The sequence below is a fragment of the Coniosporium apollinis genome (assembly GCF_000281105.1).
Source record: "Coniosporium apollinis CBS 100218 chromosome Unknown supercont1.63, whole genome shotgun sequence".
Classification (NCBI taxonomy): Eukaryota; Fungi; Ascomycota; class Dothideomycetes; genus Coniosporium; species Coniosporium apollinis.
The window spans coordinates 12,770-28,362 of NW_006913325.1; the positions used below are offsets into that span (position 1 = coordinate 12,770).

The 15,593-nt window shown below is 47.7% G+C and overlaps 5 protein-coding genes across 5 annotated transcripts; 2 read left to right on the top strand and 3 right to left on the bottom strand.

Moving 5' to 3' along the window:
- Positions 1-3,499: 3,499 nt before the first annotated feature.
- On the top strand, positions 3,500-4,478 carry W97_08758 (uncharacterized protein; the record flags this gene model as incomplete). Its single annotated transcript, XM_007786625.1, has 2 exons — positions 3,500-4,124; positions 4,174-4,478. The coding sequence occupies 2 exons, from the start codon at positions 3,500-3,502 to the stop codon at positions 4,476-4,478; spliced, it is 930 nt and encodes a 309-aa protein (XP_007784815.1).
- A 63-nt stretch (positions 4,479-4,541) lies between these two features.
- W97_08759 (uncharacterized protein) lies at positions 4,542-7,156 on the bottom strand (the record flags this gene model as incomplete). The annotated part of the gene is made up of 2 exons (XM_007786626.1): positions 4,542-6,900; positions 7,005-7,156. The coding sequence occupies 2 exons, from the start codon at positions 7,154-7,156 to the stop codon at positions 4,542-4,544; spliced, it is 2,511 nt and encodes an 836-aa protein (XP_007784816.1).
- Positions 7,157-8,967: 1,811 nt separating this feature from the next.
- On the top strand, positions 8,968-9,980 carry W97_08760 (uncharacterized protein; the record flags this gene model as incomplete). The annotated part of the gene is made up of 3 exons (XM_007786627.1): positions 8,968-9,213; positions 9,284-9,565; positions 9,624-9,980. 3 exons carry the CDS (start codon positions 8,968-8,970, stop codon positions 9,978-9,980), a joined length of 885 nt encoding a protein of 294 aa, XP_007784817.1.
- A 1,233-nt stretch (positions 9,981-11,213) lies between these two features.
- Positions 11,214-12,366, bottom strand: W97_08761 (uncharacterized protein; the record flags this gene model as incomplete). Its single annotated transcript, XM_007786628.1, has 3 exons — positions 11,214-11,561; positions 11,618-11,948; positions 12,104-12,366. 3 exons carry the CDS (start codon positions 12,364-12,366, stop codon positions 11,214-11,216), a joined length of 942 nt encoding a protein of 313 aa, XP_007784818.1.
- A 1,755-nt stretch (positions 12,367-14,121) lies between these two features.
- W97_08762 (ATPase get3) lies at positions 14,122-15,263 on the bottom strand (the record flags this gene model as incomplete). Its single annotated transcript, XM_007786629.1, has 3 exons — positions 14,122-14,164; positions 14,233-14,822; positions 14,889-15,263. The coding sequence occupies 3 exons, from the start codon at positions 15,261-15,263 to the stop codon at positions 14,122-14,124; spliced, it is 1,008 nt and encodes a 335-aa protein (XP_007784819.1).
- Between the last annotated feature and the right edge of the window lie 330 nt (positions 15,264-15,593).

The window sequence follows — 15,593 nt, forward strand, 5'->3', positions numbered from 1 at the left end:
TAGGTGAATGTTATGTAAGAGTAGATTCTCTAAAAAATATTAGAATTTTAGGCCCTTAGATAATAGGAACTAAACTAGTAGAGAGCTTAATATTTTGTCTAGTAGAAGAGACCTCCCGTCTATATACTCTTTTTATTTGCTTCTAAAGTGAAACTTATTAAATTTCACTTATAGCTCCATTTAGATAGACGTAGATAGAGATTCTATTAAAAATAGTAAGAGCTAAAAGCTCTATTACAAACAGATAGGACTTAGAGCTCTATTTTAAAGTAGAAGCTTTATTTAGAGACGGAAATAGAATCTATAGTTCTATTTTAAAATAGAAGCTTCGGTTTAAGACGGAAGCTCTACTTAGAAATAGAAGCTCTATTGAAAATAAAAAACATAAAACTTTATATTCAACTAGTAGTGAAATTCTTACTAAGGAAATGCTAAGGAAATACTAAGATAATACTAAGCTAAGGACTTTAGAAATTAAATTCCAATAAAAAAAGTCTATTTGCTAAGTAGTAGTACTAACTATTTTTGTTATTCTATATATTCTATATATTCTACTAGGTGTGCTCGTTTTATAATAAAACGGTTTAGAGTATTAGGAAAGAGTATTTCGTGTATTCAGATTTTTAAGAGTAAGTTTAGATTTTTAAGAGTAAATCCTTTTTTATATCTTTCTATTTTTTTTATTTTTTTTTAGATATAAGGGGTGTTTCCCCCCTTAAACCCCCCCTAGTTCTTCTTATAATATATATAGTAGTTAGGATTATTTTTTTATTTAATTTTAGTTTTCTTTTAAGTCTTTATAGTATATTTCTAGGTTAGTTCTTAGTCTATTTCTTAGTCTATTTCTTAGTATATTTCCTAGTTTAATACTTAGCTTACTACTTAGCTTGCTACTTAGCTTACTACTTAGCTTACTACTTAGCTTACTACTTAGCTTACTACTTAGTTTACTACTTAGTTTACTACTGAGTTTACTACTCAGATTATATTATAGCTTCTAGTCTAGTTTAGTTTATAGATTAGTTTCTAATCAATATTCTACTTTAGTTTGTAATATATATTCTGTTTTAGCTTCTAGTATACTCTATATATTTTTTCACTTTTTATCTTAATTTCTAGTTTAGTTTTTAGCTTAGATTCTAGTCTAGATTCTATTTTAGTTTGTTATTTAACTTAGAGTTTAATTTTAGTTTAGTTTCTAGTTTTACTTAGAGCTTAGTTTTTAGTTTAGTTTCTAGTCTAGTATTTAACTTTGTTTCTTACTTAGTTTAAGCTTAATTAATAGTATATACTTTACTTTAGCTTCTTCTTTAAATAGATCTTTTTTATTACTTAATCTCTTATTACCTTAATAGATAGTGGATAATCTTAAAATTAATTAATTAGTAAATCTATAGAAGCTCTAGATTTTTTACTACAACTTTAAGTCTTTTTAGATATTTATCTAGCTATATAGATATTCTTTTATCTATTTAATTCTTCTCTATAGTATTAAGCTTTTTTTTATTTATATTAGACTTTTTTAGCTCTAATAAGTCTTTTTCAACTATATTAAGTATTTTTTTATCTTATTTAGCTCTTTCTTTATCTTATTAAGTCTTTTTATATTTTATTTAGTTTTTTTATATCTTATTAAGCCTTTCTATATCTTATTAGGCCTTTTTATACCTTAGTAAGCCTTTATAGGCTATAAGATACCCTTAAGAGTCTATATCTATATTATAGCTAAAAAGAAAAAGTATAATCCCGCTAGGGGTTAAACTAGTAGCCTAAGGTATACATGTAGTCGGCGTGGTCGGCGCGGTCGGCAGTTAGCATTTTTGCAGCTAAGCTGTAGTACTAGCCACGGCTGTAGCACACTAGCCGCAACCACTAGCTCTGTAGTTGCAATTAAGCTTCAGCCAAAATTTTAAATCCCTAAGGCTTTTGCACTAGTGGTTATAGAGCGCTATAAAGTGGATGCATCAATAGCGTAAGAACTAGTTTAGAAAGTTAGGAAGCGGATTTTGCAATTTCGACCTGCAGTGTTTATTATCGTGTTGTAAGCGTTTTTGCTATATAAATTTTAGAGACAATCGTGGTTTTTGCTAAGGCAGCGCATAGTGGAAAATCAAGTTTTATTAAGTATATTAATATATTCTACTCTAAAGCTGATTTTATAAGTATCTAAATTTTTCCTAATATAAGGACTCTAAGAGCTCTAAGGATCCTAAGAGCTCTAAGTATACTCTAAGTACTTAAAGTATATCTAGTTTTCCTAAGCGTGTAAAAGATTTACTAATAAAATAAGAATCTTATATTTATATAACTTGTCTAATTATTAGTAGGTAATATTAATTCCTACCTTATTATATCTTAGTACTATCCTCTATCTTCTTGATTAGGATCCTAATCTTTATAGTAACTTTTATAATTCTATAATAACACTTTATTATAAGTATAATTACTTTAACTTAACATAGTATCTAAGTAATTTGCTTTAAAGTAGAAAGTATTATAGTATTAGAATATATTAATTATAGAGCTTAATTACTATCTAAGGTAGAAAACTACCGTCTATATATATATATCTAAATCCTCTAGATCTTACTACTTTCTAGTAGATTCCATCTTACTAATCTATAGAATCTTCTATTCTATAATTAGTAATCTATATTACAAATTCTATTCGTCTAGAACCTTCTAGAATCCTCTAGAATCCAGTAGAATCTTTAGTGGTAAACTTAATTATTAATTAACCGGTTTTACTACTTAGTACCTAAGACTAAGGATAGATACTTTATAGTCTTATAGCTTTATAGCCTTATAGCCTTATAACCTTATAGCTTTAGTAGGCTATAGACTAAGAACTTTAGAGATTAACTTCTAATACATAGAACTAGATTAGTAGCAATAGATAATCTAATCGACTCGCGCCTGCAGATTGGCAGGTGCTAATCGGATCGAGTATTTAGAGCTCGATCCAAGCAAGATAGGAATAATAACTTTCTAGCACTTAATTAAGATCTCGTGCAACTTGCGTGACACTTTAATAGGAAGTAAAGAGAGTTAGCAGACCGCACAAGCTAATCCTTGTACTTAGAGCGCTTGAGACAATTGGGAAAGTACTTGAGATACTCGCTAGCTACTCTAAATACTCCGAGCCAAGTCGATTTTCATGAGCGATGAATAATTTGCTAGTATCGCAGATTGCTGTCTCCGTACTCAAATCCTTATAGTCGAAGGGTCGAAAATTTAAGTTCTAGGGTCTGCTATTAGTCCTAAACGCAATAATGCTCGCGTCCTTAAAAGCGCGAGGCCGACCCGTCTGAATAATCGCGCGTAGTTACGCGTCCCGAAATCAGATTGCTACCACCCCAACTACGCATCTGCTCCTTCTATAACTTGTAATATAAAATGGCAGGTGCTCTAGTCAGGCAACACAGATCAAGAAAGTTTATACATGTTCTCTTTCCGCCTGGCCGCCAACTTCCTAGCTCTCCCCAAATCGCCTCCCACCATGACAGCTCCTCAAGAAACATTCACAGTCGGCATCGCAGGCCTCACCGGCAAATTCGCCCGTCTCGTAGCCTCCTTCCTCCTCCAGCGTCCCAACGTAACCCTGCGTGGCTACGTCCGCGACCCAACTAAACTTCCCTCATCGCTCTCTGCGAACGAGCGCATCCACATCGCCCAAGGCGGCGCCTACGACGTCTCCGCGGCCCGCACCTTCGCATGGGGGTGTGACGTCGTCATATGTTGCTACCTGGGCGACGATAGATTAATGACCGAGGGCCAAAAAGTGCTGGTCGATGCATGCGAAGCCGAGGGCGTGCCTAGGTATATCGCTAGTGATTACACCCTCGACTTTACGAAGTTGGAGAAGGGGCAGTTGTTTCCAAAAGACCCGATGATTGAGGTCAAGGCCTATCTTGATGAGAAGAGTGTCAAGGGTGTTCATGTCCTTATTGGAGTTTTCATGGACACATTCTTTAGCCCGTATTTCCAGACCTGGGATGGAAAGGAGAAGAAGTTGAGATTCTGGGGCGAGGGGGACGAGGTGTGGGAGTCGACAACCTATAAGACCGCTGCAGAATTTGTGGCCGCGGCGGCGGTAGATGCGGATGCGGTGGGGGTCAAGAAGTGTAAGTTCAACGGCTGTGTTCATGTATCCCGTTCTGACTTGGAGCAAAGTTCTGGGCGATCGCAAGACGATCCGCCAAATCGCCGATGCTGTCAATACCGTGTGCGGATTTCAGCCGCAGCTTGAACGTCTTGGCTCCCTGGATGACCTCTACAAGCTCATGCATGAGCTGCGGGAGAAGTATCCTCAAGACCCTCTAAAGTACATGGCAATGTTCTATCAGTATTACTGCGTCAACGGCCAGTGTCACCTAGGGGAGTTTGCGAGCCTGGACAATGCGCGCTACCCAGAGATCAGGCCTGAGACTTCTGAGGATTTCTTGAGGAGGACGCCGCTGGAGGCGGTTGCACAATAGAGTGTGTATAAGCAAGGCAATACAATCCGTTCTATCTGTCTGCTAAGCTCCAAACAATAACGCCTAGAAATGCATATACGTAGTAAGAAACCCTGTGTCGGTTATGCAATCCATCGCGTCAAAGTGGCCCACATCCATCAAATCAGTGTGCAACGCTGAGCTGCTTCCGCCCGAGGTGATGAGTGGTGTATCTATCATGGAAACTGACACAGGCTCATTTTCAACAGCGCCAGGACCCCATGCTGCAAGACCGCCAGCCTGGTTGGTCAGGAACGGTAGGCATTCCCCGCCGTTCACAAAGCACGCCTGCTCCGGTATTGTCTCTTTGGTGGCCGACCATTTCTTGCCAGCGCCGTACAGCTCGTCAAGATCGAAGTCTCCCAGCACGCCGAGATCTTCAAGCACGTCCCGCATGTCAACGTTCTGCGAGTTGTCCAAGCCATGTGCCTTCTTGAACAGGGTAAGCCACTCAGGGTTGTCCGCCGCGGTTTGATTCCAGCTGTCATCGTTGTCGTAGAGGATTAGGCGCGCTTCTCGCTGTAGCATGTCATCGGAAACAGGGGCGCCTTTGATCAGCTGCTCTTGAGCGAAGCGGCCAAGCCGGATGGTGAGTATCTCCCAGCACGTAGCTACTGTCTGGTTGGGCCGGTTCGGCATGGCCAAAATGTCAGCTGGTTGCAGTCCAGCACTAGTCGGCGAGGTGATGGAGGATCCCTGGCCGGAGTCCACGGGACAGTCTTCATGCGTGGCTGACATACCCAGCAGCTGGTGTTGGTTGCCCATGGACGCCGGATTTGAGGCAGGGTTGGAAGCACTGAACGGATCGACCGAAGTACTTTCTTCACCGATTAAGTAAGGCGGCATCGCAGAAGTTACAAGCGCATGCACCTCCGCGCTAAGGCCACGGCACCCTTTCCAGTCCTTCATCTTAGCCCCGTTGCGGAATTCCTTTGCGAGGTGGTCGTTACGATCTTGCCACTTGGTGAACCTTTGTCCGCAGAAGCCACAACGACTGTCGACGGTCGTCACTTCCGCCTTCCAGGAATCCATGGAGTCAGTCATCTTGCACCCGTGCATGAGTCGAAGGTGCTGTCGAAGGTGGTCCTTGCGGTAAAACGTTCGAGCATCCAGCCCTTTCTCTTCGCATGCATCATGGTTGTGGTTTTGCAGATGTTCTGGGCTGGGGTCGAGCGCATTGCAGAAGACACACTTCTTGCGGCCAGTCTCAACACACGTAATGACATCCCCGAGAGGCGCACATATCCACTTCTCCAGGCTGAGATGTAAGGACTTCTCGTGGCGGGACCAGTCGTACTTGCTCTTGAAAGTGTCTGTGCAAAAAGTACATTGGAATATGCGTGATGCATCCTGTGGAGTTTTCTGCACCGGTCGGGCGGCGGGCCTCCGGCGGCGCCTTCGTCGTTCCCTCTGGCTGCTACCAAACGAGCCGAATGAATTGAATGAGCCCCGAGATCCATGCGACCATGCGGAGCCGAAGGAGCCAAACGAACCGGTCGAGTGACTGGACTGCCTCTCCTCTAAGCTGGTTGTAGAGGGCGCCATGAATAGGGAAGCGGCATTGGAGAAACACCCAGAACTCTCGGAGTCGTGATTATGCCGATTTTGCGTGCTTTCCGGGGGGCTGTACTGATGAACGGCGCTCACGATGGCAGTTAAAGGTGCCGGTTCGTTTTCTGGCGGAGAATGTTGCCAACGTTCGAGCGGATTCATGACTTCCCAGCACTTGCCAGAAGGGCCAACGCGGAGGTCTCTGGGTACGTCAATGGCGGTGCTGGTTGCATTGAATGTCGGAGTTGAAGGGCCAAGAGATGGCGATGCGCATCTGCTATTTCGTTTCGACTTGTTCCTGCGTCGTGCGTTTGCGAGCCAGTTGGAGATTTGCACTGCCTTTAGACCAGTCCTGTTCCTGAGTTCCTCCTTCTCTTCCTCGGTTGGATACGGGTTGTCTCGGTGCTCGTCCATCCAGTTCTTAAGAGCTTTAAGCTGGGGAAGGGTGAAGCGGACTCCACTCTTCCTGGATGCCCAGTCACCATCGACATTGCCCAAAGTGTGACCAAGTGATCTTAGCGACTTGATGCCCGTCAGTCCGCCAAGCTCTCTGCATTCGTTCTCAGGCACGTTGTCTAGCGTGTCCAGAAGACCCCTCTGCCGCTTCTCTGGCTGTTGCACCTCGTCAAAGCTGCATGAGCGGAAGAGTGCGTTGCAAGGTGAGCATGACTTCTGGCCTTCGAAAGTCTTGAAGCACTCCAGTTGTCTCGACCGGCAATAATTGCAGGCCTGCTCCGGCTTTGAGTACCGAGGAATCCAGCTCGAGAAGTCATTGTTAAATTCTACATCTTTGTGGTTGCCAAGCGTGGGATCTGATATGTGTGGGTTGATCATAAAGCCATGGCATAGGCAGCTGATGCTGTTGTCAGTATAAATTATTATGGCGTGTGCTCGTAACAGGGTCAATGGACGGGCGTTTGTAAAAGCTGACAATGCACGAAAGAAGGATTGACTGACTCATGGATGCCCGGATGCGAAGGGCAAGTGCCACTGGCGGGAGGGATCAATGACTCTGGGACGACAAAGTCTGGTATAGGCTCGGACAGATCAGGCAGTGATGCATCGCTGAAATCGAAGAACGCCGCCATGTCGATGTTGTTGGTCTCCATGTCGAAGGGCGTAAATCAGACAATGACAATGCTGAACGTTGGGGCCAAGGGGAAAGCCTTGCACTTCCGTTCCGAGAGCACGCCCTTAGCAAGGAAGCAATGACAAACAGCAGAAGGGCGGACAGAATGTGGGATGGAAGACAATATCAGGAAGGTAGAGTAAATGTGAGATATCAAAGACCGCACCGTGTTCACGAGCTGAAGAGTCACACCTCAGCCAATGCCAGGTCCAGCACGTGAGGTGCCAACCGGATTGGGACACGAAGGGCGCGCATGTCAAAAGCTCGTGTCTGCCCGTCCTGTGCAGTGCGCCTTGGACGACGGCGGGGGGTTGTCACATCTGCCCAGTGCCAACCCTGTCGCCCTACAAATTCCCAGTACAAGATGCCGTTATCGGAGAGTCGGAGAGCTTTCCAGGGCTGAAGAAGGTGTCTTCGGTGCGCCCCGAAGTTGGATTTACAAGGGGGTCCCCGGAGAGGGCCGGATGCCCTCCCGGTTGCATACAGCCAATGGCAAGATCACTGTGAGTCCACGCTGTCAAGGTTCCGCGCCTCCTTGTTACTCTGGCATCTGCGTGACAGAAATTGCCGGACTCCGAAAAACAGATAGGCCTTCAGTCAGCTTAGTAGGAAGGTTATAAATAGGCGCAATCCTTTATAGTATGCTGCTATATAAGCATATGCAAGCTATACCTAGAGGTAGAATAGCTAGAGTAATATCATGACCCGACTAGGAGAGAGCCTTAGTATAGTATTAAGCTATATCGTGCCTAGCTTGTTACTAAGCTAGATATTATAACCCCACCTTTTTAATACTTTTTATATATTTATAGATACCTACTATCTAATAAATAGTAGGCTTTAGTCTTTATATATACTACTAGATACTATTTCTTAACTACTATAAAATATATTTTACTATTAGTAATTACCTAGCTTAATACTATTAAGCTACTAGCTACTTATATAAATATATTAATCTACTAGCCTATAGATCTCGCTAAGGGAATTCAGGCTACTAATAAGTAAAGACTAAGAGCTACTCGAAATATTTGCGGCTATACAAAATCTATATTGAATTTACTAACACTCAAGACCAATATTATATAAACTTATCTATATTAAAGTTAGCGCTACTATATACTTGCTAAGTATAGTTAAATGCATAAGCTATTTTATGTAAATTTAGATACAGAAATACTACTGTAAGCAAAAGTAGATTACTATAAAGTAGGGTGTCTTCAGTGATTTTGCGTGGCCGTCATTTTTTCGGGTCACCCTTAGACCTTTAGAGACGTGGTAAATATAATAGATTTTAGTGATTTAGGAGTAAGCAGGAAAAAAGCCTCGCCGCAAAACTAGAAACCCAGAGCTGCATCAACAATAAAGCATCCTTTACGATTATTATAATGCTCTACAACATAGTCTGGATAGCTGACTCAAAGCTTGACGTCCTATTCTTTATAGAGTTGACGGCGAATGAGAGCTAGGCCGCTGTCGCGACGGGCATTTTCCCCGCCTGACGTGGTCCGGTAGTTTACAAGTCCGGCGATTTTGTCACTCGCGTGTCTGGCCAAAGTAATTCGAAGCAGGTCACGTGCCTTTCACTGATCCCCGGATCACCCCGCAAAAGATACTCGAATACTTGAAGCGGGTTATTCACCTGCAGGGTGGCGGTCCGGATGCCTCGGTATCCATCAATGGAAAAGGCAACCGACACAACTCCTCTCCTTCGTTTGTTTTCTTCTAATTGTCTTCACGAAACCGCTGGTTAACAACCCATACAGTATTTAATCTACTTCCTCCTACGCCATGTCTCCGCCTTCAGCAACCCACGATGATACCAATGGGTCGGCTTCTAAGCCGGCGACAGCCACCCACGAGCCTGGATTGAGCGAGGAGAAGGCCAAAGTGCAAATGCCAAAGTTCCCAGGTCCTCCGAAGTTTGACGACCCCTACAAAGAGCGAGAGTATCTCAAGGGCAGATTAGCGGCGGCTTTTAGACTGTTCGGCAAGTTTGGATTCGACGAAGGTGTGGCGGGCCACATCACTCTCAGGGTAAGCCAGCAGACAAGAATCAACGCTCCAATCCGTTGGCTATCTCAGACAAGCCGGCTGACAACTGCAGGACCCCGTTGATCCGGAGACATTCTGGGTGAACCCCTTCGGCGTAGCCTTTTCCATGATAAAGGCCTCAGATCTTATCCTTGTCAACGAAGAGGGCCACGTAATCGACGGGGGACCAACCAGGCTTCTCAATGCTGCCGCATTCATGATCCACTCTGCAATCCACCAAGCTCGTCCGGATGTCATCTGTGCCGCACACAGTCACAGCATCTATGGACGGGCTTTCTGTACCCTTGGCACGAAGCTAGATACCATCACGCAGGACTCGTGTGCCTTCCACAATGTATGGCATCAGACTCCCAGCTTTGTATTGGACGGGACAAGCTGACCGTCCCTGCTAGGACCACGTCCTGTACGAATCCTTCAACGGCGTCGTCCTTGTCGAGAAGGAGGGAAAGGACATTGCAGCCTGCCTCGGCAACAAGAAGGCCGCTCTTCTGCAGAACCATGGCCTCCTTACCGTCGGCAAGACTGTTGAGGAAGCGGTCTTCTGGTTCATGAGCTTGGAGAAATGCTGCCATGCGCAGTTGATGGCTGATGCTGCAGCTGCCGGACGTGGAGGGGAGACGGTCAAGATCGGAGAAGAGGAAGCAGAATACACGAAGAAGACGGTCGGATCTCCGATGGCTGGATGGTTCTCGGCCAAGCCGCTTTTTGACGTCATACACAAGGAGACGAATGGGGACTATCTGGAGTAAAGTTTGGATGTGGTATGTCCAGCTGGCTGGGCTTTTGCATGATTCATCGAAGGGCAGGATCCGAGCTGGCTGTTTAGGTGTTGGTGCTTACTGGCTAAAAGGGGTTGGTTTACATCTGCTGGGCTGTGTGAACCGTCACCGGCGTCGCCGGCCGGGCTACGGAGAGGGCAAGTGTGCTTGCTGCAAATCCTGCATAAATATAGGGAGGTCTTGTGCCCTTCGAAGCAACAAGGTTGAGGACTCCGGTGTTGGGGTTTTCGCCTCGTGAGCCTTGATCCTGCAGCAACCACACCTGTTGTCACTTCACTTTACGGTCCCAATGATATATCGCTATGAATGTAGGCTCGTCTTGTCCGGCGATGCGTACCGGGCAGATTTATACGGTTACAATCCCTTCGCCTTCAAAATACGTAGGACATGGTATTCAAATTTGTCAGAGATCTATGAATTTTAGGAGTGAACAGACTATGCAAAGAAAAGGGATGCACCACTACAAAAAACTAAATTTGGGCTCCGGACAGTTCGATTCCAAGCTTATAAATCATTCTGAAAAGACTTTATACACATCACAAGCCAATTACATGCTTCCATATCATTCCCTATTTCTTATTTCGCGGTAGACCATCCGGCTCACTGTACTCCGTAGTTGTGTCAATGTCCTTCACCGGATCATTGACCGCCGTTTCGAGGATTTCACAGCGTTGCTTCAACCGGCGGAGTATCGGCCTCTCGCGGAGAGCTTTCGATGCTACTTTGCCGGTCGTTGTCGGAGGCACACGTCTGCTTCAGGGAGACACTTATATCGCTGCGCGTGTCATGTGTTCAGAAGATGCTGCAGGTGTCTTCGCCCCGGATCGGGTGTCTAAAAGGAACCTGGGGAGGAGCAACTTTTGGGGGTGCCTTCTCTACTATTTAGACCTCTTGACTGGTTTAAAATTGAGAGCCACAGGTCTTAAGACGCGTCTGCATTGACATTAGCGCTAAATTTTCACCTAAAGCGAAGCATACTGTGGTCAATTGCACCGTGATGGGTCAACGAGGTGAGGTTGGAGGCCGCGAGATGCGCAGCCGTTGATTGGTCGACGCATCGACATCCTATGAATTAAACTGGCCAGTCCTAGGCTGACCCACAAGCCAACAGACATCCATTGTTCAACGCGATCTTCGAATTTCATCATAGGTATCTTAAGTGTTAACCCCAGGAACTCCTTCACTATGCCATGACCCACTCGCTCAAACATACGCCAGTTCCAACTCCCGCTTCGAGATCTCAAAATCCGGGCCACAATCTCCAACCTTGTTGAAATACCATCCATGAGCATCCGTGTCCAAGAACAGCTTCCCGGTGTTACCCCTAAAATTGATGTTCCCCTCATACACCGCCACATCGTTCGCGGTCACGGGTACGTTGTTCCCGCTCGAGATGTAGTACTCCGGGCTGATATGCACAAAGCCGAAGGCGATAGGCGCCAGGTGCGGCACCGGGTCGTTGGTGTGAGTGACGCGGTAGGTGCCGCCGGGTTGGTTGGAAATGTAGTCGCTGATGGCTGCGTTGCCGATGCGGGGGGCGCCGTAGGTGTACTGTTCTTGGTGTCAACGAAACGTGCCGGCTTGAATCCAGACCGAGAGTTCCTTACCAGGTCACACTTGTACCCGTCGTTCCTCAGCTGCGCCGCCGCGAAGTTTGCGATCGCGCCGCCGAGACTGTGTCCCGTGACGACGAGCTGGAAGCCGGGGTTCGCGTCCGCTGCGCTCTCGACGGCGGCGAGGACGCGCTTGCGGGACTCGAACCAGGAGCTCCAGAAACCGGTGTGCGCGGTGCAGCCGGGGCAGATGTCGGTGAGCGTGGCCGGGAAGTTGAGGTTGGCGAGCCAGTTCTTGAGAGACTGGCTGCCCCGAAAGCTCACTACAACGAGCTTGTTGGTCTTGTCGACGGCGACGAAGCCGGTTACGTCGGTTGCGAAGGAGCTGTGATTTGGTGTGTCAGCAGAAAGCTTCACCTTGGGAGACATTGTGCAAGGATTGCACTCATGACGACCGAGCTTGGCGGAGCTATAGGCATCGCTCGAGATGGCAAGGACTATGGGCTCTGTGGAGTGCAGCACAAGTAGACGACCACTCACTTTTGAAACTCGATGACGGTCTTCGTGTCTGCTGCCTGCACGGTCGGGCAGTTCCCAGCCTCGCAGATGACTTTGGAGTTCGGGCTGTTGTTGTTGTTTGGGCAATACGACGCAGCGGCCCACTGCTCAAACATGCTCAACTTGGCCAGGACATCGCCGCTGATAGCTCTCCGCTCGATCTCGACCGGCGCGGCGGCGGGGGCAGCAAGCGCGCCAGTGATGCAAAGAAAAGGAAGGAGAAGAGAAGAAACGAAGGACTGCATCTTGAAGATGTGGAGACGGAACCGAAACACAGTGACAGCGGACTAATGGCCTGCGAAGACTGGGGAGGAAAGTTGAAGAGCTCCTTGTTTCGTCTCACCCACCTTGGGAGATGTGGAGTCTTTATGGCATTGATCTCTCCTGGCGCCCGCCTTAGCGGCTCACTCCCCAGACTTCATGCCCACGCCCAAGGCGGCCAGAGCCTCGATGTCGACTGCTCAATACCGGCGAAGAAGGGACTTACAGCCGGACGGATGCTGTTGCCGAGAGGTGGCCGCTGGCAAATGACCGGACGAATGACCCTCTTCGGCCGTGATCGCCATTTCCCTGCGAGCGATCCGTCCCTCGAGGACGACGTTGGAATTGAGCGTGGAGCGGAGTTGATTGGCGCGTGAAGCCTCGACGGGCCGTGATTGGCGGCGACAGCCAAAAGTTTGTGGCGCGGTTCCTCAGCGCCACGGCCGAGAAGACCAAAAAAACCAAATTTAGGCGCTTCGATCCCGTGCTGCCCCTTTGAACTTGGACTTTTGCTTGGATGCAGTGCTGCTCGCGGGGGTTCCCGGTATTGCGTGCCCAGTGGCATGCAAGGGCAGCCACACCCATTGGCGGGGCTGTAGATTAAGTGGCAGCTGTCTGTCAAGGGTCATCCTGGCTGTCATCCCACGCTTCTGGAAGGTCATGAACGTCCCCCAGTGTCCCCAAGAGACGGTCGAGAGATCAAAGACCTCGGAGCGCAACCTCAAAGCGGCGGATTGCTCCTAGAGCAACGGGGAATAGCAAATCTGCGGGGGAAAACGCGAGAGCCAAGGTGGGGCGACTGTGAACTCTGCGGGGTTCTGCGCGTGGCAAGTCTAGTCTTCGATATTGATGCTTAGATTAATGCGTAGATCTAACTTTCGATGAGGAAGCTTGAATGTCCTCAAAGGACTGTCGCTTGTTAAAACTGTGTACGCGAGGTTGTCCGCGGGTCATGTCTGGTAATATCCTGCTAGACCTCACTTACAGACACTCCTGCGTCTGCTGAAGTCCACGTGGCTGAGAGGTCGGTTTCGTGGCTGCAGTGACAAGCATACCTACTGCACGGCTGGCGTGCTACCGCCGCTCTTGCATTATCACCCCTTGGATCAACCGGAAGAAGCAGATTGGGTCTTGCGCATGGCTTGTTGTAACATTGAAATGTCGAACGGCTGACTGAGGTTCCGCAACGTGCGCTAACAAACGCTGATAAACTCGGCCTCGTCGTGTGATTCAACCTAAAGCCTTGTCTGTCTCGCACGGGCATTGATCATGGAATTGTTCGATATCAGCGTAATCCGGTTAGCTAGACCCATGATGGCAGCTCGCGGGACCTGCATGAGGCTTGCAGGCAGAAGCGATGGGAACCGTGGAAGGCGCGCAGGGCTCCTCTGCCTTCATACTCGACCGCAATGTATTCTAATATCGGGCCCTGGTCTCCACACACAGCCATGGGCCATGAAAAACGATTAAGCTATGAGTAGCGAGTACCTGCTGCTGCTTCTTGTATTTCCTTCGCCCACTCTCGGCAATGATACGTTTTCACGCGGTCTTCTTTGCTCTCAAGTGTTTGACGTGTATTCGACGTGCAGAAAAGCAAAGACTTGGTTTGTGGAAAGTACTGAAAATCGAGCGTGGTATCTTGTATCTCTAAAGCGATCTAAAGATATGCTCTATGTGCAGATTCATATGCGCCGCGTGATGGTTTCTAATGCGTGTTGGGAGCAATGTGGTTGGTCCTCCTACTCGGGAGGCTGATAGGGTTTGACCAGCATCTCTGAAAACCTGCGTAGAATGAATGTCAGCAAAGTGCTGGATAAGAGGACTCCGCTTGGATACACAATCGGACTTACTTCTCCAGTTTCTCCTTCCCCCGGACCTCCTCAACCAACAATGGCATCTTCACGACATTAAATTCATCATACAGCTCATCAATCTGCTCCAAGTACTTCTTCTGCATCCTCCTCCTTGCGTTGCACTGGTCGCACGGACTGTCCTTCTTCGGAAACAGCAGCTGGTTAACCACAATCGCATGTGTATCGATCTCGTAGCCCGACAGCTCCTGAATCAACCTTTCCGTCTCGTACAGACTCAGGAACTCTGGAATGCACACGCACACAAACGTCGTCATGTCCGCGTCCTTGAACTGTGTGTTGACTTCGCTGATGGTCTCTCGTAGCGATTCCATCTTCTGGAGCATTTCATCAAGGTTGGCGCCACCAGGCAGGCCGCCGCGCGCGCCTATGACCGAGTTCAGCATCGGGCCGAACTGCGTGGAGAGCTGGGAGAGCTTCGCCAGCGCTTTCTCCATGACGGTCGGAAATTGCAGAAAGCGCAGCGTGTGGCCTGTGGGCGCCGTGTCGAAGATGATGACCTCGTAAGACAGCGACTTAACTTGCTTGAGGACTTCAGCGAAGGACATGGCTTCGTCTACACCTGGTATCTGTGAGAACCGTTAGCTGTGCACAGAGGCCGGCGATCGCGGTCGGTGCAGTGTAGTGCTGCATACGCTGAATGCTAGATCCTGCATCATGTTCCCCATGCCTCCCATCTCCATAGCCTCGTTCACGCCCTCTCCCCCCGCCACCAGCAGATCTTGTATACTCCCATTTGGATCGATCTCCATTGCGCTCAGATTGTCGAACCCATTGATCAGCCGTGCATCCTTGCCGAACTTCTGGTTGAACGCGTCGCTCAGGTTATGCGCCGGGTCAGTCGAGATGAGCAGCACGGATCTGCGGTTCTTGGCCATTTGTATTGCGAGCGCACAGGATGTCGTCGTTTTGCCTACGCCGCCTTTGCCGCCGACGAAGATCCAGCGCAGCGTCTTCTGGTCGATGAGGGGCTGGAGAGTGGGCTCCATAGCGCCGTCTTCGTCTGCCATTGCTGCAGTTGCTCGTAGTAGTGGTGGGTGGGACGGCGAAGTCAAGTATATGCTCGATGCAGGGTCAGTAGAGCCCTAATACCTAAGTCTGTGGAGTCCGGGATGCGTCCAGCTGAGATGTGTCGAGGTTGCTTTGAGTCAGTGGGATTTAGGGTGGGTAACCGTGAAGCGTGTCCTCTCTTAGCAGTCATGAAGCGTGAATGTGGGATGGGCGTCGAGGGGTCCTGATACACGTCATTCGGAGCTTGGCAGTGGATGAGCTGGCCTCACGAGCCACATTCTGAGCATTCAGACATGTCCACGTGACGTTTGGATAGGACACGTTCATGT